Raw genomic sequence first — 24,396 nt, 5'->3', positions numbered from 1 at the left:
ACTGCAGATATAATGTCTAAGTTCTAGGAATGGATTTGACATCCTAATGAGACCTATGATTTTTAAGAACCTGAGAGGCTCAAACTGTACCATTTAGAGATATTTTCAAAATGCGGGAAAATCCCCTCCCACAAAAAGAAGTCTGTAACCTGTTTTATTCTCCCAGGGAAGCAAACTATTCATGGTGCTTAGGAGCATTTTCAGATCATTTCAAACAGTTTGCATATTACCATCATTGCTTTAACATTCCATCAATTTTACTTCTTGTGACCTGATATACCCTGCTTTATTTTTTCCTCTTTTTTTTGCCTCTATTTTCCTTTTGCCCCCTTTGCTTTGTAACTCAATAGAGGTGCCCCAACTCACTGACCTAAGCTTTGTTGATATAACCGATTCAAGCATCGGCCTGAGGTGGACCCCGCTAAACTCTTCCACCATTATTGGGTACCGCATCACAGTAGTTGCAGCAGGAGAAGGTATCCCTATTTTTGAAGATTTTGTGGACTCCTCGGTAGGATACTACACAGTTACAGGGCTGGAGCCGGGCATTGACTATGACATCAGCGTTATCACTCTCATTAATGGCGGAGAGAGTGCCCCTACCACACTGACACAGCAAACGGGTGAATTTTGAAAACTTCTGTGTTTGAGACATGAATGGTGTTGCATGCTGCCACCAGTCACTCTGGTTAAATATGGACATTTCAAGGGATAACCGAGCAATTGGCCAAAGATGAAGACAGGGTGGTTTGGGGAGTAAGGAATCAAATGCATATACTAAACTGATTGGATGAGGACATATGCAAAAAAACTTAAGTGAGCTTTCATTCAAGCCACAAATATGTATAAAGCTAGAGAAACAGGGATATATGATCTATTAAGTAAAAAATGGCAAAAGTTAATTAAATTTGCAAGCCTGAGACTTTTCAAAATATCTCACGTTAATCCCAAATTGTCTAATGAATACCAATTAAAAATAAGAAGAAATGTACTTCCAAAATGAACCATTATGCTCTTCCTTCTACGCCCTAGATAAACTGGACCATGTTTCCTCTTCATAGCTGATAAAACCCATCAAAATTTAGGGTAGAATGGAAGGAGGTTGGTTTGAGGTGGGGGGTAAAATGAGCTCTGGAGCATTCCTGGTTTCATTTCCATCATGAAGTAAAGAAACACCTCTTTAACCACAGTTTGGGGGTGAGCATGCAACATTATGAAGGTTCTCTGCTCTGCATGGTAAGAAACATGCCGAGAACCAATTTGCATGAACGGTTTTCACTTGGGTGTAGAATTCACGGAATGGAACTGTAGCTATGCCGGTAGCTGTAGACCTCTCACACCGGGTGGGAATTTAGGACCCTCTTGTCTTCCTGTCTGTGTGCATGTTTGTTTGGAAAGTACCGCTGTGTTTCTCTCTGCTGTGTGGCAACTTAAAATACTCTTCAGTGGTATTGATAATGCACTTAGAATTAATGTATTTGAAATGGATGAACGTTATTCTTTAAAAAAAAAACATTGATCATGGCAGAAAGGTTAAAGGGGCCTAACCATACTGTGGGTAGTGTTTTTATTTTTAACAATAGAATATGATTTAGATTAGATTTTGACTATTTGCATGATTATGACTCTGTTTTTCTTTATGCATGAAATACTGGTTTTACCTTTGCGGTTTTTGGGTCAGCTTTAATTGTAAAATGACGTTCACTCATTCGTCTTATTTGCACCCAGCTGTCCCTCCTCCCACTGACCTGAGATTCACCAACATTGGCCCAGACACGATGCGTGTCACCTGGGCTCCACCTCCATCCATTGAGCTGACCAACTTCCTGGTGCGCTACTCACCTGTGAAAAATGAGGAAGATGTCGCGGAGTTGTCCATTTCTCCTTCAGACAACGCGGTGGTCTTATCAAGTAAGCAGTCAAAAATAAATAGTAACCTAGAGCATAGCGAATGAATTCTGAGTTCTCAGTAGGAGCAATTAACAGCAAGAGAGCCACAACAGAACTATAATTTTGAAAGATGTAGTGTTTATTGCCATCTTCACATAACTCTGATATCTACTACATTTTTTTTAGCATAGTTGAAAAACACCAGTAGTGAAGTTCAAAGACTTCAAACAAATTCTTAAAAAGAAGTGCATAAAAATAAGTGACTGTCAAAGAAATTATATGACTGAATGTTTAGAGAGAGAAAAAATGAGGGATTGAAATGATTGTCACCCTGTCTGTTTTATTCTTATTTTTTTTAAAGTGTCAGCAGGTAATCTATTTAACTTTGAACACTTAGAAACAGTGACTGATGGGTTGGGATAGATCAGGATATTGTTGTGAAGAAAGAGCCAGACATTTAATTTGTACTTCAAAAAGAATCTGTTACCAGCCCTTCTCAGAAGGCTGAGGACTGACATTAAAAAAATAACTTACCTAAAAAAATTTATGGAAATTTTCTCTTTCTAGTGCTAACCCTTTTGGATTAGATATCATTCATAAAGGATAACAAGAGTAGGCTACAACTTGGTTCTATGTTTCATGTCAATGTTGCTTCATTTTTTTTCAGTATAAAGTAAAATGCACACATGGGACAGCAAAAGATTCCACATAATGGAAAAATGATTCACATTTAAGTACACTATCGAATAATGACTTAAAACATCCTCTACCTTTGAAATGTATTTTATTAGAGAATGACAGACAAAGAAAGGCAGTTCACCATAACTGACCTTAGTTTCTCATTTGGTGGATGAGGGTGAGAACACCCTTATATTTGCATATATGCAGGGCTGTTTGTTATGGAGAGCTCTGGAATCAGTTAGAGCACTACCCAATACACAAGCCCTTGCTTCACTACCACTGTCTCCCCACCTTAGCCACAAACCTGTTATGCATCACTCATGTGTTCTAAGACTTTATTACAGATCCTATTGCTGCCAAGGACCTCAAGGTAGCCATCTCCCCCTAGAGAAGCCATTACCCTGTTTTAATGATGAAGCAACTGAGGTCCCAAGTGGGTCTGGCCAAGCAGAAAGGTGGAAAATCAAGGCCAAGCAAGCATCAGACCTCCTCGTACAGTGCTTTCTCGAACCCTTGTGGAAGCCTGTGCAGAAAGGCTGAGGGGTCAGTGAAGGTCTAGAGGAGTAGAGGGCTAGTGACCAGGAGTTCAAAGTTTGGAAACCTTACTCTACCTTTTTGACATCTCAAAGTGGGGAAGAGGAAACCCAGAAATGTATATATAATTTTTAAAAAATATTCTGCTCTCACCTTAACATGGCAGAACTGACCTCTTTCCCTTTAGAATGAGACTTTTTTCCAATATAGGATAATTGTTAAGACCACTGGTCAACCCTTGTGTGATCTTGCCTGAGTCACTTAACTTCTTAACTTCCCTATGTCTCAGTTTTCTCATTTGTAAAATGGGGATAATCGTAGTAGACCAAACTTTTGGAGGTAGTTGGATATGTTCATTTTCTTGAATGAGGTGCTAGTTTCACAAGTGTGTGCTTATGTCAAAACATGGTACACTTTAAATATATGAAGTATTGTGTGCCAATAAAGTTTCTTTAGGAAAAAAAAAGGAGCAAATTGCCTCATAGGGTTATTTGTAAGAAGTACAGTAGTACCAATGTGGATTAATGATCATCCACAGTGCCGCCTCATTATTGTCACCTGCCCTCAGCAGATGTACTTGGAAGTGGATGACAGAAATAACATTACTATGCCTCAGCGACTGCATCTTACCTCTCCATGGGCAAGTTGCCTTTTCAGGACACCTGGGCTGAGTCACCCTCTCAGAGGGCAGGGCTTAGAGATGCCCCAGGGCAAGTCAACACTTCCTTATCACCTCATTACAGAAAGCTTCTAGAGGTAGCTGCGCCCATTTAGGTGTAAGTGGTAGACAGGGCTGGTTGCTTGGATGCTCAGCAGTTGAAATAGTCCCAGGAGTGCCTTGGAATTTCCTGCTTTTGAGCATAAGTTTAAAATAAGTCCCACTTGCCTCTTCAGATCTCCTGCCTGGTACAGAATATTTAGTCAGTGTCTCCAGTGTCTACGAACAACATGAGAGCATACCTCTTAGAGGAAGACAGAAGACAGGTGAGTCATGTTGTCAATATGCTTATCAAGTAGCTTTCAGCTATCGATTTTAAATAACAAAATGAAATCCTATTTCAAAAAATAAGTCTCCAGATTTTGTGGAGCCTTATTATTACTTTTTGATTACTGGTCTTAAGAAAGAAAAGACACTTGAATCAACAATCGCCATGACTTTCTGACACTAAGATTCTTTCTGCTTCCAGAGAAGACTGAAGTTAGTCCAGAAATTTTGTTGTTTATCCTCTTAAAAATATCCCAAGGAGAATCTTCCATCATCTCTTTTATTTAGAGGTGGCCTCTCAATGGTAGAAGTACTAAAGGTAGTTCTGTCTAATGGCTGACCTAACACTGTCATTGTCACCTAAGTACTTCCTCCCTTACTGAGCCACCAAGTTTCTCCCTTTTTTCCTACTTGATGAAATACTGTTTCACTATAGGAAGAAGTTGGATTGAATCCCATAAATATTAGATCCTCTCTTAAATAAATACTTATTTTTATTTTTCTCTTTTTAAAAGTGCATGTTATTGTATGCATTAGTTTGTTTATAGTCCACTTGGCTTCCTAAAAGAAGTTGTAATATCTCAATTTGGCTTGAGCAAATAATTTAATGGAACAAGAGAATGTTTTAACTGGAAGAGAAATTTGCTGGAAGCCTCAGAGAGGCTAAGTGATTTGAATTTGAGATGAGCTCTGAATTCTTGTTAATTTTTCTGTAATCATTAAATTCTCAATTCATGGCAAATTACCTGAATTACAGTTTGCCCAAGATAATGTCTTATTTTAGTTTCATAAAGTTTTATGTTTGGCATAGTTACAGCTCTGTGGATTTATCAGTTCTCTCTTGAGAATAGAAAGCATCTTTGGGAACCAAACACTTGAATTGGGAGAAGGCAGATCTTACCATACTTTGAAAGATATACATATAGGATAGAAACAGAATACTTGAACACTGAAGCTTTTTAAGATACCAATTCTAAGAATATTTTAAAGACCTATCTTTGAATATTATGCAGAAACATACCATAATGACACATATCAATTACTTGAATTACTTAGTAAAAGAGAACAAAAAAAAGAATACTTGAGTTGGCCATTTGAACTGAGCCAGTACAGGATTTTGGAATTTATATGTGACTGAGACTCCGTACTTGATAACCTGGCAAATCATTGTGTTGATGAGGAAGGACAGAAACATTATATGTATGTTACTTTCCCCTTCCTCTTTTTCACTTCCTAAAATGGTGGCTTCTTTTTCCTCCTCCTTTCCTGGGAAAAACAGGTCTTGATTCCCCAACTGGCATCGATTTCTCTGATATCACTGCCAACTCTTTCATTGTCTATTGGATTGCTCCTCGAGCCACTGTCTCTGGCTACATAATTCGCCATCATCCTGAGCACAGTTCTGGAAGACCTCGAGAAGATCGCGTGCCCCCCTCTCGGAATTCCATCACCCTCACCAACCTCAACCCAGGGACAGAGTACGTGGTTAGCATCATTGCTGTCAATGGCAGAGAGGAAAGTCTCCCCTTGGTTGGCCAACAGTCAACAGGTAACTTTTCTTGCTGCAAAGAAACTCAGAGGACTTTCCAATGCGGGTGGTGTCTTCTGTGAAATAGCTTTGTGTTGTTTGATTCATCATCTCTTAGAAAATAGGAAATGGATAGGAGACATGGAGAGGGAAGTGAGGGAATGTGTGAAGGAAATCTCCTTCTTAGAATATATTCAAGAAGATACTTTCTTTATCCCAACACATTTCTCACCTGATTTAGCAATTTTTAAATTTATAATAACCAAAGTTTGTTCAAAATACAGAAAACGTAATGCCATGTTGCAAAATTCCCTTAAAAATATAATTGTGTGTCATAATGTCATTCAATACTTCTTAGGAAATAGATGCTGAAGTATTTAGGGGTGAAGCGTCATCATGATGATTGTACTTAAGTCTCAAATAGTTAAGCAAAAAAATAAGTATATATGTGTGTGTGCATATATGTGTGCATGTGTATATGTGTGTGTTTATGTGTGTGTGTGTGGGGGAGCAAATGTGTCTATAGATGCATGTTACCAGTTAGTGAAATCTAAGTAAGGGTATATGGGTGCTTGTTGTACTATTTTTGTAATTTTGAAACTTTAAAATAAAAAGGTGAGGGGAAGAATCCTCCAATAAATTGGAAACAATCATTTTTTCATAATTTGTATTGGCTCCTTAATGCCTTGCCTTCAATTATTCATCATTTTTAATTCTCATTTTGAATAGTATTTACATTATTATATGAAGGAGTCATAAAGATAAGTGTCTGAGCAACAAACAAAAGGCGAGTCTGGGCACTGTTTGAAAATGATGGATGTGCAAACTTCCCCTTGTTTTTTCCAGTGTCTGATGTCCCGAGGGACCTGCAAGTTGTCGCTGCAACTCCCACCAGCTTATTGATCAGCTGGGAAGCTCCTGCTGTCACAGTGAGGTATTACAGGATCACCTATGGAGAAACTGGTGAGTTCATAAAATGCTATTTTATGCTCTTCTCAAGTGACCTCAGAGCCCAACAGTGGACACATAGGGAAAGCAGCTTTGGCAACTCCACTCAATGGAGCCTTGTCATTTCCAAGAATACCTGGAAAACATGTGTGATATAATTGATGGCAAAATCAACATTAAAAAGTTGTTTCTATACTACAACTAGAAGGGAAATGGTGGAGCTGAGGAAGAGAAAATTGTATGTTCATTCACTACTATATTATCAGTTGTGAAATGATAAGTGACTTTTATTTTTTCTCCTTTTACTCACCTGCATTGTCCACACTTTATTGAATGTGAATATATTCCTTTAAAATTAAAAACAAAAGGACACAAGGTATGCAATCCTGGGATTGAGAGCTTACTTCCCTTCCTCTTCTAATGATCATCTAAGACTCAGTGACATTTTAAAGCTGGAATGTTAAAATAACATTACCTGCAATTTTCTCCTGATTTTTACACACTTTCCCAGGTTAACTACATACATAAATACACCTTTCTGTTCAGACCCTATTATGCAGTTATAAAAAGGGAATAAGCAATAAGAAGCGACTTGCATGCTACTCTTGTTGCACTCATTCGTTTAGTCAGCATTGCCCAAGTAGCTCTAAGCCCTCACCCTCTGTGCTAACCCCTTTTCGTGCAGGAGGAAGTAGCCCTGTCCAGGAGTTCACTGTGCCTGGGAGCAAGTCCACAGCTACTATAACCGGCCTTAAACCTGGAATTGATTACACCATCACCCTGCATGCTGTCACTGGCCGCGGGGACAGCCCAGCAAGCAGCAAGCCGGTTTCCATTGATTACCGAACAGGTACTAACTCCTCCTCTGGGGAAACATGGACTTATTTACTCAGATAAATTTTACGTTGTTCTCACATAATTTTTTCCCCATTGCAGAATTAACTTTTTTTTTTTAATTAGACAAAAAAAATCTGCAGTTAATATAATTTTGAGCTAGTTATACAAGGAAGCAGTCCACAGGGATTTTTGGAAAAGTCCAGCAGGGATTTTTGTCCGCTTTGTTAACTGATTTATTCCATGTTCCTGCAATAGAGACAGACATAAAGGGTATGCAATTTGTATTTGTTGAATGAATGAATGGATGAACAAATGAATGAATGAGATGGTAAAGTAAAGAAGACAAATACCTACGTGGAGTGTAGGTTCTTTATGAGTGAAAGCAGCCCACTTGAAAATAGGTAATGGTATCTAGATATACACCCTCTCCCCAAGAAGCTATCACTGTGTTCTTGGGGAGAAAAAAAAAAAACTAGGAAAATTTAATAGTAGTAGCACATTGTTCAGAGATGTACCAGAGCTGGAGCCAAGGACTTGTCCACACCACTGGGACTTCACTTGCTTCTCCTTGCTTTTATTTGTAGAAATTGACAAACCATCGCAGATGCAAGTGACTGACGTCCAGGACAACAGCATTAGTGTCAGGTGGCTGCCTTCCAGTTCCCCTGTTACCGGTTACCGAGTGACCACCACTCCCAAAAATGGCCCAGGACCATCAAAAACTAAAACTGCAGGTCCAGGTAAGAATAGCTGGCATCTCACATACAGCAGAATGAACAGAATTAGACTAGAGACTGTTCTTTTTTTAACTAGGCGGCCACCTGGGGCTGTGAGTACCTTACATTTCAATTCATATAGCAAAGTTGCCCCATTCGTGACTTTGGGGTTCAAGATGGTTACCTACTCACTACATGTTTAAGATAAGTGTATTTCTGGTTTTGCATGCACAGTTCTCTGGTAATCTGGGTGTCTTAATTTATTAGAATTCATCTCTGTGGTTTTATTTATTGTGCATCCCAAGAAGAGAGGCATGACCTGAATGACTTTTTCAGCTCCTTTTAGCACTATTATTTTTATTCCCATATAAAACACTTCTGCAGTCAGGATCTTTAGGCGTTATCTCTAAAGTCAAGTAAATTTTCACATTTTAAGAGCATCATCAATTAATTGTTGGGGTATCATATTAAATTTTAGAGTGTATCCTTTTGTGTTGACCTTACTCCATTGTGGTAATTTGCATTAGCAATGAATATATTTATCCCGGAAGAAATAGATGTCTGATTCCTCCATATTTTCATGATAATTATGCAAATGAACATTCTAGGCCACCACTCCTTTACTGAACTCTGAAAGTTGCTTGAATGTCTTTGTAGCGGGTGAGAGCTGCTGCATTTGCTTGTCACTCCCTTTGCAGATCAAACAGAAATGACCATCGAAGGCTTGCAGCCCACAGTGGAGTATGTGGTTAGTGTCTATGCCCAGAACGGAAATGGAGAGAGTCAGCCTCTGGTTCAGACTGCAGTGACCAGTATGTAACCAGTGTTCATTTTCCGTTTTCTAAGTCTAATTTTGTTCTTAGAAGTCTGAAAGTCCTCTGCGTGTCTTTTGCTATTATACATAGAGAAATCCAACGTGTTGGTTAGTTTGTACCTTGGGCTGAGCTTTTATAGATGTTTTTCCTTCTCAGTGCCAAGCAAGCAAGGACTTACAAGGAGAGAAGTTGTAGAGCTGCCATAGTTGCTGTGCTTTGAATTTCTTTTGCTTAAATGGCCTCAGCACAACCTTATTTGCCTACAGCAAATCTACAAAATATTTTGCTAGGACCTTCTTTCCTACAACTGGATGGTAAAGTTGATTGAAGTGTGCCTTGTGCAGCTGTTATGCTTGGAGCATTTGGAGGGCTGTGGCTGGACCAGCATTTAATATAAATACTTAACAGAAGGGGCAAAAGAAGAGTTTGGTAAAGATGATAACAATCTGAATCTAACATTGAAAATCAACATTACCACTTCCAAGATGTAGAAAATCCAGGTCTATGAGACTAACCTCACATTGCAAAAACAAATCTTGGTAGAATATCTTAAAATTAATATGCATAAATATTCATTGAAGGAACATTTTGCAGGGTCTCTATGCATCTCATGTCCACTTATGTTTTCATAAGTGATGCAACACTAAATATTTTCTAAACCAAAAAAATTTAAGAAAGTGTCAGGTAATTTTCCATTTAATAATGGGTTCATTGGAATTTAATTCATCAAATTAAATGATAACTGCAAAACTGCTTTGCATGTTATAAAAATGCTAATTTCACAACTTGCTTTTCACATAACCTCTTACCGTTAATTTGCCTAACAGACATTGATCGCCCTAAAGGACTGGCATTCACTGATGTGGATGTCGATTCCATCAAAATTGCTTGGGAAAGCCCACAGGGGCAAGTTTCCAGGTACAGGGTGACCTACTCGAGCCCTGAGGATGGAATCCATGAGCTATTCCCTGCACCTGATGGTGAAGAAGACACTGCAGAGCTACAAGGCCTCAGGCCGGGTTCTGAGTACACAGTCAGTGTGGTTGCCTTGCACGATGATATGGAGAGCCAGCCCCTGATTGGAACCCAGTCCACAGGTATATCGCTAATTGCACCATCCGTGTGCTCATGCGAGCAGTGGCTTTATGCCCTGCTGAGTGAAATATACTTTATAGGGCTATTGATTCCCGTCTAAGGGGGTAAGAAAACCTTTCTGTTAGCAAAGACTCTCTTTAAAGAGGAATGGTAGTGAGCAAAGTTTAGGTGACATTTAGGTGAAAAGGTATAGTAAGAGGAAATTTTGGAGTCGCTTGGCTTATAAGCAAGTCCATAAAGCAAGACATTTGGAGATGATGCTAAAATTGTGAGTTAATTTCCAAGGTATGACTTCCTGTAGTTTACCCTCATTGTATGTGAAGGAAAGAAATTTGGCATCATAGAGCTCCGTCTGAAAAAGGAAACCAAATTGGGGCATTTCAAAGCAGCATGATTCTGAAAACACATGGGTCAGAGCTTTCCTCTCTGGTTAGATATCATAATTTGCTTAAAGGATTGTGAATCAGACACATAGGAAACAGTCAATAGGGCAAATGCTTTCCACATCACTTCATCCTCTCATGCTTTGTTTCTGAAGCAGAGTGGAATGCTAAAGATGTGTCCTGGTGACAGCATAAACTCCAGAGGTGACTATCTTTAATACTGCTCTTTGCTTCTCTTTTCTGCTTCTGTTCTGAGCCAATTTTTTTCTTATGCTGCCCCACAGAGAGTACTACAAATTTAGCAGTGATATATGCCAAGGGGATCAAATAAAGAGTGTGAAAACATAATTCTGTCTTTTTTAGATGAAACACTTTGTGAAATGGTTCCATATGAAGATAGTTTGCATAGAAAAAGGGCTATTGCACATTTTTTCCAGACAACTGGAAAATCAATTCTAATGGCGGATAAGCCAGTTTGACTTTTTTTTTTTTTTTTTTTCTAAGAGGGGAAAAAAAACCTTCTAAAACCTAAAGTCTCTTAGAGTCCTGGAGTTTGTCCAGAAATTTCCAGTGATTCTGAGCATTGATGGATATAAAATACTTTCTTGCAAATACTTTCTTCATTTTGCATCTCTTCTTGTACTTTCTTGAACTGAATCTTTGCTCAACTCTGGAACCCACCTAACCAAACAAGAACAATCTATTCTACTTCTTTGAATTCACTTTATTTTCCTTTTCCGCCATTTCCTATAACCTCTAACCAATGACCATCCCGACAGCCATACCTGCACCAACCAACCTGCAGTTCACTCAGGTTACGCCAACAAGCCTTACTGCCCAGTGGACGGCACCCAATGTTCAGCTCACTGGATATCGAGTAAGGGTGACCCCCAAGGAGAAGACGGGACCGATGAAAGAAATCAACCTTGCTCCTGACAGCTCATCTGTGGTGGTATCAGGACTAATGGTAAGAACTGACTTACTTTCATTGAAATAAAGCAGTAGGTCATGTCATACGCAGTTCAAAAGGTATTAGAAATAGGATGGCATAATAAATCTATCTGTAGTCTTCTCTGCCATCAAGGTAATTTAATTGTAATTTTATAGCAAGTGGAATTCCTTTATGGAGACTAAAATTTTCCAGAATACTATTGGAGACAGAATTTTATAAATAGTTTTGGATTTTGCACAGCTTTTTTGGACTCATCTGCTTATTTTAACATGTTGTATGTATTAGGTGGTGGAGGGGGATTTATACATCCATTGACTGAATGCATAAATCCACTTTAGTTAGGTATTTTCTGAGCTCTTTTCCCTCAGACAGGAATATTCTCCAGTTTGTACTAATCCATCTTGACTCTCCCCTTGTTGAAACATTTTTAATCCTTTTAGACATGCATGCAGAATATTAGCCAGGAATGTAGGGGCTTGAGGTACTTCGTAACAGAAGGCCAATTCCAGCAGAAATTACGGGAAGAGGATTTAGGGATAGAAGGGTGCATTCCCTTTGCCTTGCCATGATCAGAGAAATTCCTGATTTTTACCTGTCAGATCATAAAGGAGAAAAACAGGCTCACCCATTTTTTCTGTTATTTTCATTTTTCATCAGTATGTAAGTTATGCTTACTTGGGCTTAACACCTAAGAACATTTTAAATTAGTTTAATTTAAATATATTGTTGATCATCTGTATGGCAGGAATGAAATTAATCTAGGAATTCATAGTGCTCTAAGTTCTATAAGTTGTACTAGGTTTATTTATTTATTTTTTTTTAATGACAACTGCTTTGATCTAATGCTGTAGTGAAAAAACCTGTATTTCAGAAGAGCGCATTTCTAAAGTTTATCATGCCTGTGTTTCTAGGTGGCCACCAAATATGAAGTGAGCGTGTATGCTCTTAAGGACACACTGACCAGCAGACCGGCGCAGGGGGTCGTCACTACTCTGGAGAGTAAGTCCTCAAACTTCTCAGTATCGACAAATGTTCTGTATAAACAAAAATTAAAGAATGGTAAATGATTTTCTAGCTCAGTAAGTTAACAGTTGAAGGATTCCAGTTTGGAAATTGGCTTGGTCACCTCTTTTTGGCTTCCTACTGTCGCCTTTAATGCCTCTGCAGAGAGTGGTCTACTGGCACATAAAATGGAATCACTTTTTAATGTTATAATGCTGGTGTTAGCCATTTTATGTTCTACTTGTTAGAATTTGTTCCCATAGAATTAAGTTTGGGAGGATACACTGGCTTCTCTTATGTCTTAATAGTTTAATAAGCAGTGGACCAAACTGGGCCCAGATTCTGGTCTGCTGCCATGACAGTAACTTGCTATTTTCCTTTAGAAGTCACATAAGCTGTCAAGGTTTCCTCATCTATAAAATAGGGATGGCATTGTACCAGTTGGAAGAAAAGATATGAAGCGCCATAAAAATGGCAAAATATTAGCAAGACAATATATAAATATTATTGCTGGCTGGCCATATTATTGTTAACACCCATGACATATTTTTATCTACAGTAAATTAATTCTTTTGTTTTCACACTTACTGAGGTATTTGTAGACACTGTAAAGCCATGCCCAGGAAGCAGTGGTAGTATTTGTAAAGCTTTTCAGTTTTTCAGTAAGAAAAGGAATGATAGATGAGTTTATTTCACATTTCTTAATTACTGTCAACCTTTCTCTCTGGATGCCATAAGAGAAAATCTACACATTATTAGTCATGTGTTTTCTGTAATGGATGTGTTTGATGTATGTCTTAGTTTGCAAGGGCTGCTATGACAAATACCATAGAATGATTTGGCTCAAATAACAGGAATTTGTTGTCTTATGATTTTGGAGGCCAGGAGTCCAAAACCAAGGTGTCAGCAGGCCCTGCCATCTCCCAGGGTCTGTAACATTCTGTTGCTGGTTTGCCACAATCATGGGTTGCTTGGCTTGCGTCTCTGCCTCCATCCCAGGGTGATTCTCTGGCTTTGCTTCTGTCTAGATTTCTTCTTATAAGGACTCCAGCCATAGATTAAGGCCCACTCTGATTCTATTTGGCCTCATCTAAGTAAGATCTTCAAAGATCATATTCACAATTGATTCCGTACCTTAACTAAAATTGACATCTTCAAAGGTCCTGTTTACAAATGGATTCACATCCTGCGGGGGAAATGATACAATCACCAACAGTGTATAATAAGGAAATGTTTTAAAATACCAAACCATCACATCCATGAACCAAGCACTAACCCACTCGCTGTGATTCTGTGCAGACGTCAGCCCTCCAAGAAGAGCCCGTGTGACGGATGCTACGGAGACAACCATCACTATTAGCTGGCGAACCAAGACCGAGACCATCACTGGCTTCCAAGTTGATGCCATCCCAGCAAATGGCCAGACTCCAATTCAGAGAACCATCAGGCCAGATGTCAGAAGCTACACCATCACAGGTCAGGGAACTCACTGCGTTGGCCAGATTTGTTAACCTCTAGCCATAATGTTAACTAGCTCATTTTATTCTACCACTTAAACTGATTAAATTTATTTTCAATTTTTTTGCAATGATCCAGTTATATTTTTGAAGTTTCTTTTCTCCTGAATAATAAGCATTATTTTTAGAGCAGTTTTAGCTTTACAGAAATATTGCACAGAAAGTAGAGAGTTCCCATATACCCCCCACCCTGCACATACAGTTTCCTCTTGCATTTGTGTGGTATATTTGTTACAATTGTTGAACCCGTATTGATACGTTATTAGTAACTGAAGTCTATAGTTTACATAAGGGATCACTCTTTGCATATATAGTTCTGTGGATTTTGACAAATGCTTAATGCAGTGTATGATTTCATACAGAAGTTTCACTGTCCTAAAAATGCCCTGCACTCCACCTATTCATCTCTTCTCCCACCCCATCACCAATCATGGCAACCACTGATCTTTTTACACTCTCTATAGTTTTTACTTTTCCACACTGTCCTATTGTTGGAATCATACAGAATGTGGCCAAAAAAAGTTATCTTCATACCATGATCAGAAGTAGTTTTGTACCTTGAACTGCAGTTTCATCTAATGTTTGTCAGAGAAATGACACAAGTTTTATTCATCACTGCCCTTTTCTATTTAAGGAAAAAAACACAACAGTAACATAATGCTTCAAACCAAAAGAATCTAAATGGTGGTATACAGTTCTTAGCATTAACATGGGTATTTTTTTTTTTAAAGTAGCATAATTAAATGAAAAAGAGCAAACACTACTTAATAAGGATCAAAATTGTTAGAGTCTTTCAGTGTTCGGACCAATTTAGATCTTTTTGAACTTTAAAATTCTGGCTCCCGATACTAACTGCTGAGCATCTGATTGTCCCCACCATAGGTGGTTGCCCCTCATTTTCCTTGAGGGCAACTTCTAACACAGCATTTTCTGTATTTCACAATTTATTTTACCAAATATCTTTGGCTGCATCTGTGATTTTCTTTTTAGAGATGTTTCTCATCAACATTTAATATCCATATCATGCTCTAATTTATTGTTCAATCATGGACCACTTATATGATCTACATAAGCATGAGATGTTGGGGGAACCATGGAAATTGTAGGTGAGCTTGAAAATTTTCCTAGCAAAGCAGGGACAGATAAAAACCATCTCTTCTTAAACCCCAGGTTTGCAACCAGGCACCGACTACAAGATCCACCTGTACACTCTGAATGACAACGCACGGAGCTCCCCTGTGATCATCGATGCCTCCACAGGTAACCACACTTTCTACAGAAGGAATGCCTTTAACTTACTTCTGATCAGTTATGAGAACTTAAACAAATGTGAAGCTGATATTTTTGTATTATAGATAACAGCGAATCATTTTACAGTTGCGCGATCTCTCAGATCCTCCCAAGTCTGTTTCTAAGCGTTGGGAAAAGAGTGTAGGAGTGGCTTTCTTGGTTGTTCATTTTCTTAGAGCCTTGATTTTGTTTTCTGTTAGCCATCGATGCACCATCCAACCTGCATTTCCTGGCCACCACACCCAACTCCCTGCTGGTCTCCTGGCAGCCACCCCGTGCCAAGATCACCGGCTACATCATCAAGTATGAGAAGCCTGGATCCCCTCCCAGAGAAGTGGTCCCTCGGCCTCGCCCCGGTGTCACGGAGGCTACAATTACAGGTATTGCTGCTTCTTAGCAACCCTCAAATGTGTCTTTGGTGTTAGACCATGAGAATGAGAGACCCTATTGCTGATGACTTCAAAAGGCCTTCTCTGTGTAGGAGCTCTAGGGCTTAATACATCTCAGAAGGGGTGCATTCATGAAAACACAATAATTCCAATACTCTTCTAATGGTATAACAACCCATTTTTCTGTTGTTGTTGGCTGTAATTTTGCCCCTTAAGATACCTGTCGGTTTGGTCTGGAAAAAGACATTTTTCAAAGCAGACAGGCTAATCATGATCTTGGTTCCACACTCAGCTCCCTCTACATCTGGTGATTGTGCAGGACTTCTCCCTCTACATCTGGTGATTGTGCAGGACTTGTCAGAAAGCCACCTGCCACTGCCCTCATCATCCAGTTTCACAGAATGGACCTTGAGGCAAAGTGATTCCAACCACTCAGACTGGAGAGTGTGCCTGGGATGGAGAATAAGAGTTGCCCAATTATCTTTCTCTATGACGGTGGGAAAGACTAGGGGCACCTGGCATTATTTTTGTCCAAGAGAGTGAATCTTTAAACTGTGTCTAGGGCATCACCTGTACTTTCAGATCCCTATGGAACACATAGAAAGCTTAAAGGGACACTGATTTTTCAGAAATGTTGGAGACGTAATCAGATATGGGAAGAGTTGGAGCACATGTGGAAACAGTTGAATTGGATACCAACCACCACCACACAAAGACTGGCCACTCTTGCCTGCCTTCCTTTAGTTTGTCTCCTTGGTCCTGCCCTTGAGGGCTATCTGGTTATTGGGCCTAAGGAGATTAATTCAGCAGCAAATTCTCCCAAATTAATATTTCACTGATGGTGTACAGTGTTGGTAGAGTTCCTTGAATTCAAAAAGGCAAATGAGAACACACATTGAAATAATACCCAGGAAAAGTTCACATCAAAGTGTTTATTCAGGTGTCAGATTCAAAAAGTAAGAGAATTAATTTGCTAAATAGCTATCATTTGCAGAGTATTTGAATGTTTTATGAAAGAAAAGTGATGTCAGTTTTACCTTTTTGGAGACCAACAGCCAGCTGGAGAGGAGTTACTCTCCCCCCAGTAGCCTCTGCCAGTTAACATCGACTTCTGCCTGACTAGCTGAGCCCATGGACATAACTTAATGGTTCTGTTTTATTCTGTCAGGTCTGGAACCAGGTACCGAGTACACAATCTACGTCATCGCCCTAAAGAACAACCAGAAGAGTGAGCCACTGATAGGGAGGAAAAAGACAGGTAAAAACAGCACCTTCCAGTTAACAGAGAGAAAGTCATTTAAAATGATGACTTTTGCAGTGTGAAAAAAGTCATGTTTTGATGCATTTCTCATGGAACTTTTGTTCTCTAACAGCACGACATATATATTATACTCTGAAAACAGGAATAATTTTAACACAGTGTGCAGAGTTTGGTTTTATTTTTTTTCTTTATGCTGACTGGTCACCTTTAAAAATTTCACACCAGATTAAATTGTAAAAACCAGATTTCTACAATTGCTATTCTTCTATACCTTCAGCTGAATCTTAAAATGCATTTTTTAAAAAAGTAGAGAGAGAAATCTCTCCCATTTGTGTTTATTCATTATTTGGTTTCTGAAACTGAGAACTAAATAATGTCTTACTCTTTCATCCAGTTTCAGTTTATTAAGAAAAGCCATATATATGTTGACAGGAAAAATTTTAAAATAAACATATATGTATTTTTATCTATTTTTACCATTTGAAATAATGAAAAACTCTTGAGCCAAACCTCTGTAATTCTCATACTTCAGACACTGATATGATTAGTCTGAGATTCTAGTTCTTACAACTTGCTTCTCCAATGGGGGACAAAAAGAGGAAAAAGCTTGCCTGTTTCCGTTCCATTAGACTTAATTTCAGCAGAGGCAGTTCCATGGGGCTCGGTGGTTCAAAGCTTTATGGGTATGATAAATTCATACCGACACTTTTTTCTTTCTAAACTATAAAAGAAACCTTTGAGAAAAATCAAAGACTTCTTTCTGGAAAAAAGTGTTTTGTGATCTGAGAACTGCTATTTTTCCTGGGGGCTTCAATCAGATTGATAAAGTCATTGCCTGAATTGATAGCGAATACTGCTGCTACTCCGGGGAGCTTAACTAACGCGCTTTGCTTTTTTGGCTCTAACCTCTCTTGGCTAGATGAGCTTCCCCAACTGGTAACCCTTCCACACCCCAATCTTCACGGACCAGAGATCTTGGATGTTCCCTCCACAGTTCAAAAGACCCCTTTCATCACCAGTCCCGGGTATGACAATGGACACGGTATTCAGCTTCCTGGCACTTCCGGTCAGCAGCCTAGTGTTGGGCAACAAATGATCTTTGAGGAGCATGGTTTTAGACGGACCACACCACCCACCATGGCCACCCCTGTCAGGCATAGGCCAAGACCATACCTGCCGAATGTAGATGAGGAGATCCAAATTGGTCATGTCCCCAGAGGGGACCTAGACTACCACCTCTACCCTCACGTTCCAGGAGTCAATCCAAATGCTTCTACGGGACAAGAAGCTCTCTCTCAGACAACCATCTCTTGGACGCCATTCCAGGAAAGTTCTGAGTATATTATTTCATGTCATCCAGTTGGCACTGATGAAGAACCCTTGCAGGTAATTAATTTTCCTCTTTACTTCTCATTGGCCAGTCCAGAAAGGAGTAAGCTAGGCAGCCCAGTGACCACAGCTCTAATGTAAACTAGCTACACTTCTAGGATCTCTTTTGAAAGGTGGCATGATTAAGCCCTGATTTCTTATTTTTAATCTCAATATGGCGCCACTTTGGGGGATGCCCCAGAAAGTATCATTAGCTTTTATTTAGTAAAGAGAATGAAACCATTTCTGTTACTCTCACCCATTTGAAGCTCCTTGATGATATAGACAAAAAGATGGCGCAAGAGAAGGGAGAGAAATATTCTGCCTGAATTTACAGTAGTGGGAGGAAGACTCAAATGCCATCCTTATAATTTGTCCTTGAAGAATCCCATTAAATACAATATATCTAAGGAAAAATAACCTAGGCGAAGCTGTGTCAGCTGTTTTAAGTGATTGATTCTCTAACAAAAATGTTCTCTTCTTTAATTTGTTTTTGCCAGTATCAATTTTTATTGTGTTCTTATATTTAGAAAGTGCAGAATTTTTAAACTCTGATTACACTGTGGGAGATTTATGAGCTTGGAAATATGAGTCTGAGGATTTGCCAAAAGTGTTTTAAGGACCCATGCTGGGGTCAGATGCCCCCTTGTTCGCCATGAACATATCCCCCATATAGCACAGTGTTTATGTTCAATGTGAAGGGGACATGACCAGGGTTTCCAGTGGGCTTCACAGAGCCCTCGCTGCAGCAGAGGAAGAGGAGGTTGTGTCTAGTATCGCTGAGGGTTCCTGGTAACTAGGGAGCCAAGAGGTAGATGGCCGGCAGCAAAATCTGGCAGGTAGAAATGATGCCCCTCACTTTCATTCCATTTTTCTTGACTGGTTGGAACCCTACACCTTCCCTCCATATTAGTTTATTCAGAGAGGATTATCGGTAACAGAATAGGGGTGCCCATGTCTGTTCCTCACTGTAATGCTTTCTCCCTCACCTTGGCTGTCCCAATAATTGCAGTTCCGAGTTCCTGGAACTTCTGCTAGTGCCACTCTGACGGGCCTTACCAGAGGGGCCACCTACAACATCATAGTGGAGGCCCTAAAAGACCACCGAAGGCACAAGGTTCGGGAGGAGGTGGTTACCGTGGGCAGCTCTGGTATGTGAATACGTGTGCTATTCGGCGCAGCCTCTGCTCTGGACTACCCCAGAGAAGGGTTTTTCTACCGGCTGATCCTTGGTTGTGTTTTAACTTAGGAAGTAATTCTACACATCAACACAAAGGAAAGGAGCAACTTCAAATTCAGTTATTTTTCCTTCATAGTATCCTAGTACCTTTTCAAAATGCACAGACCAAACAGAATCTCAAAGAGTCACACAGTGATAGACCCGGAAGGGACTTCAAATACTATTTGGTTCAACGCTGAGTCCCTGCTAGTGAGTTGGTATAGGGGCTCTATATCTTTTCCCAGACACTTTTCGTCTCACTTGCTGCTGTCCTCCTTTCCTAAGTAAACTGATTTCCAAAGTAAAGGAAATTCCCCATTGGCAGGCTTCGGGAGCAGCTGGAGTTTGTTCCTAATGTAAAATTATACCCACATAGCCCACTTCTGTCCAAAGAGTTTCCTTATTGCAATGTTATTTCAGTTTTTTTTTTTTTTTTTTCTGATTAAATAAGTACAAAACCTCAATATGGGTTAAATGGCCATTGACTTTTTTTTTTTTTTTTTAGCACCTGGAAAGTCCTTTTAAATCAGTAGGGTGTCACCTGGCTTTTCAGTTTGCAGCAGCTAAAGATTCACCAAGGAACATGAGATAGAGAATAATCAAAACCATGAATCCCGACTCTTCCAACTGAAGTGTTTTCTATTCCACATAAGCAGGGAGTGTTAAATTCTGCTTCTACCAAGTCACAAGCTCTCTTCTTAGGACTAGTTACTTAATTTCGACTTTATTCCTCATCCAAGGGATTATTGTGCTATTTTACGAATATAAATTCCAATGAATTGGCAGTTGAATATTTATTTGTGAGAATCATTTCATACTTGTGGTAGTATACAGCCACAGTAATGTCTGTCTTGTGCCTTTTGTGGTGTTGCTAGTAGAATGACACATGAAAGGAATTTTCAAGTGCACAGGGTTTTTCTACATCATTCTTTAAAAGGATTGCTTCTCCATAACTTGAGTCAGGGTGGAATTTTAACTCCCAGCTGTTTTCAGAGTACTGAGATCCCTAATATCAATTTAAGCTTCTTCCAATTTTTCTTTCCAACTTCTTATTCCCAGCAGCCATATTTTGCATTCTAACCAGGTACTCCTGGCTTTGAAACATTTCAGACTTCCTAGTTTCCCCCAAACTCCCTTGTCTTCCAGGATGATTGGTGTCTTTTAAAATATTAGGCACTTCAAGTATCTGTTGCTTTTGAGCTTTTAGCTCCTGCACTGTAAAAACAAATGCATTCAGCCCAAATGGGATTTCCAGTAAGTTAGTTGTTTTGTTGTTGTTGTTGCTTTTTTTTTTTTTTTAAATAATTTTTAGAGGTTATCTGGGGCATGCTTTGTTTGCAGATACTATTTTAAAGTAAGCTTTCCCAAAACAAAAAAGAGCCAAGTTCTTCAGTAGTATGACTCCATTACTTACTCGTAAGTCAACCAAACCCCACTCTTCCTCTTATTTGGAGCAGTTAATTTTATTAATAAAGTGAAGTAGTCCTACCATTATGATAATGTAAAAATCTAGGACTTTTTTCACTATTTTACAAAAAATGCAATAATAAAAGCAAAGATAACATTAAGATGGTATACAAAAATGCTAAAACTCTTGCTTTATCAGCCAAAGATGGCCTTTAATAATTATTTAAATTTCATGAGCATGTTCTAAGTGTTGGTAGAGGGCCAGGTCTTTGAATTCATGATCTGCCATGCAATCTACATGAGAGTCTTAGGAAGTACAAATATTATTATCTCCATATTACTGATGAGGGAAGTGAGGCAGAAAGATATGAAATAACTAGCTCAAGGTCACTCAGATACTGAAGGAGGGGTATCGTCAGCCTTTGCATCCCACCAGAGTTCTTAACTAGTGTATACTCCTTGAGATCTATTCTATGTTCTGTAAAGTAGATTTACCATTTTTAATTGGTGATGGTACAAATGAAAGATGGGCTTTTATTTAAGACGCTTTTAGCAAGTGTCCACCTGCTATGTCTAAGCATTGTTTATTAGAGCTGCTGATGCACTGATAGAGACAGATGAATCCTTCTTAGTGCTACTGGGGTTTTTGTTTTAGATTAAGTCATCAAATACAATAAATCCGTTTTCTTCTGTGTGGTCCCAAACCATGAATACGATGTCTCATTTGCTTTTCCTTGTTTTTCTTCATGTCGTCAATGAAGGTTTGAACCAACCTACAGATGACTCGTGCTTTGACCCTTACACCGTTTCCCATTATGCCGTTGGAGAAGAGTGGGAGCGACTTTCTGAATCTGGCTTTAAACTCTCGTGCCAGTGCTTGGGCTTTGGCAGTGGTCATTTCAGATGTGATTCATCTAGTGAGTAGCTTGCTTTGCCCATCCACTTTTCCACCCATCTCTTCCAGTTCCATGTGCTCTCACTGATGGGCCCAGGAAGCATGTTTGGCAGATGCAGGCTCCTCCAAACATGAAGCAAACAACAGGCTATTGTTTGACTTAAAGTAACATTTTGCATCATAGAAAAGTGATGGGAAATTTTACTTGTTGAATATTGCTTCATTTCAAGGGTTGTACATGGATACAACTGTTCATTTAAAATAGTTTTATGGCAGTAATAATTTTTGAAGTTTTCTGTTAAAAGAAGTTAATGGAGTCAAACTGTTTGGAGCCAGTGCTAATGAAGAGTATCAGAAGGACAAAGAAACCCTAAATTTCTATCAGTCTTCAGTTCAACTGTGTGAGGTCTGAGATGAACATTCATTCTCACAAATACTCTGTTTCTTTCAGCATAAACCAAACATACACCTGTCGTTGTATACACACACACAATACCTGGTAGCTTGAATCTTGCTAAGTAATGTAAAGAAGAGAGTACAAATAGTCCACTTGTAGATAAATCAACTTCAACTGAAAAAATTTGATTTCCAAATTGTAAAGAAATTTTAATTTTTAATTTTTTTTTTTAGTTAAGATGATTCTAACAATTACTTATTATGCTTTGAGATTTACAATCAGAATTCATAAACCTTTCATTTGTCCTTTCTTTTTAGGAGATCTCATTATTATTGACAATTGGCTAATTTTTATAGGTATTAACCATTATGCTTTATAAATAAGCCCCTGTGGACATATCTGGAAATCATATCCTGGGAAAATAAAACATAAGAGATTTATTTTTTTAAGATTTTCGAAGTATTTTACTTAACTTCTATAGATGAAATGGAGTAATTCAGACCAAAATAAAAGAATAAAACATTTTTTAAATGTAAAGCACTGTGCTTGACCCATCTACAAATGGAAAAGCAGAGCAATAGGAATGTCATATTGCTTAGGAGTTGGAAGTTTTAGCATTTCTCATCAACTAGCTGGTTAACTTCTGAAACTGAACTACTTTTAAGTTTGTATGTGATTTATCTCTATGAGTAGGAGCCAAGATAAAAGTTTATTTAGTTTATTGAAACTTAGAAGTTTATTATTTTCTGTGGCTCAAACTTCATATTCTTTGATCAGATGTCATAATTATTTAATACATTTTATTAAAGTTTAAGGAACAGTTGAATTGTGGATACAAATGGAATAATTAGTGTATTGTGTTATACAAATCTATCAAGTGTGTTTTGTGTTAGTATAAGTCTTGGAGGTTAAAAAGTTATCCTAGTTATATATAATAGTTGAAGAGTTATAACTGTGACTTAAGATATTGTTCAGGATCAGTCTTTTATTCATAAGAATAACAACCATTGATTTATCATTTTGTTTTTGTTTTATTTTTTTACACAGGTTTATCTTTTTTTTCCCCATTTATATGAAACAGGTTGTAGCCTGTAGAAACCAACTGATCTTTATTTCATGGTTAATTGGCCTACTTTGTATCCAGGGTCTCTGCAAATCCAAAAAGTGATTTTTTTTATCCATAATCTTTTCCTAAAGGACTACTCTAATCCCACCTAGTTTTCCACAACTTTAAACCTTAATAATGAGAATTCAAACGAAGATCATTGACTATTCCTTGGATGCCTGACAGGATTACGGTGGAATCAATTGGATCTTAAAATGTTCAAGAAAATGTTGAATGGCAAAAATAATAGTTTAAAATCTAACCAAAAAAAGTGATTAGTCATGAGGATCATGATCTTTAACTTTTCCTTGCCACTCCTTCCAAATATGTGGCTTTAAAAATACCTCCTTGCCTTTGATTTTTCCCACCCATACAGAATGGTGCCATGACAATGGTGTCAACTATAAAATCGGAGAGAAGTGGGATCATCAAGGAGAAAATGGCCAGATGATGAGCTGCACATGTCTCGGAAACGGAAAAGGAGAATTCAAGTGTGACCCTCGTACGTCATCACAGATCATTTTTAGTGCCTTATTAAGCGCTCCCACTTTCATTTCTGGGCTGTAACTCTCATTCACAGAAATGATTGGAGACATTGGGTCTCTTTGAGGAGTCAACAGTGGGTTTGTTAATCTTTTGATTTGGGAAAGTGGAGATAAGCTTCAAAAATGAGTCCTGATTTAATGTAATTACGGGGCCCTTGGGCGCTTTTCCGACTTGAGCATTTTGACCGTTATCTGCGGTGCAGTGTTACAAGGAAGCTTCATTGATCTTTAGATTCAACTTTTAAAATATGATCTCCATTTTCCTGTTGAGCCCTTTCCAGTTTATTAGATTCAGTTTTGGGAAATGCCACCCCAAGATCCATAGAGCAGCACCTCTCTTATAGATGATTCACATAAATATGTAGGCTTTTGGCTGTGATGATACAAATGTAGGGCAGAAAGGGAGCTCACCCCTTTATAGTGGTCAAGCCTGTGTTATTGTTCTCAGTCTCACTTTTGTGTCTGACTGTTGCCTGTAGATGAGAAGATGTGTTATGACGATGGGAAGACATACCATGTAGGAGAGCAGTGGCAGAAGGAATACCTTGGGGCCATTTGCTCCTGCACATGCTTTGGAGGCCAGCAGGTAAGACTGGAGGCGCCAGGCTCCCTGCAGTTTGGATAAGGGAAAGGGGAG

General features: G+C 38.8%; 1 protein-coding gene across 1 annotated transcript in view; it reads left to right on the top strand.

Annotated features, from left to right (window-relative positions):
* FN1 (fibronectin 1) overlaps nucleotides 1–24,396 on the top strand; it is a 64,687-nt gene that overhangs the window by 36,557 nt on the left and 3,734 nt on the right. The window contains 20 exon segments of the mRNA XM_037849139.1: nucleotides 351–623; nucleotides 1,729–1,911; nucleotides 4,000–4,089; nucleotides 5,370–5,639; nucleotides 6,465–6,581; nucleotides 7,252–7,416; nucleotides 7,988–8,143; nucleotides 8,818–8,931; nucleotides 9,762–10,031; nucleotides 11,192–11,379; nucleotides 12,276–12,363; nucleotides 13,666–13,842; nucleotides 15,054–15,143; nucleotides 15,374–15,553; nucleotides 16,731–16,820; nucleotides 17,743–18,209; nucleotides 19,204–19,342; nucleotides 21,579–21,734; nucleotides 23,591–23,716; nucleotides 24,239–24,345. Of these exon segments, the coding sequence (XP_037705067.1) occupies nucleotides 351–623; nucleotides 1,729–1,911; nucleotides 4,000–4,089; nucleotides 5,370–5,639; nucleotides 6,465–6,581; nucleotides 7,252–7,416; nucleotides 7,988–8,143; nucleotides 8,818–8,931; nucleotides 9,762–10,031; nucleotides 11,192–11,379; nucleotides 12,276–12,363; nucleotides 13,666–13,842; nucleotides 15,054–15,143; nucleotides 15,374–15,553; nucleotides 16,731–16,820; nucleotides 17,743–18,209; nucleotides 19,204–19,342; nucleotides 21,579–21,734; nucleotides 23,591–23,716; nucleotides 24,239–24,345 (3,446 nt within the window).

This window comes from Choloepus didactylus, chromosome 9 (genome assembly GCF_015220235.1).
Source record: "Choloepus didactylus isolate mChoDid1 chromosome 9, mChoDid1.pri, whole genome shotgun sequence".
NCBI classification, from domain to species: domain Eukaryota; kingdom Metazoa; phylum Chordata; class Mammalia; order Pilosa; family Megalonychidae; genus Choloepus; species Choloepus didactylus.
Note: the sequence above shows the minus strand (reverse complement) of the source record. Positions and strands in the feature narration are given on the sequence as shown.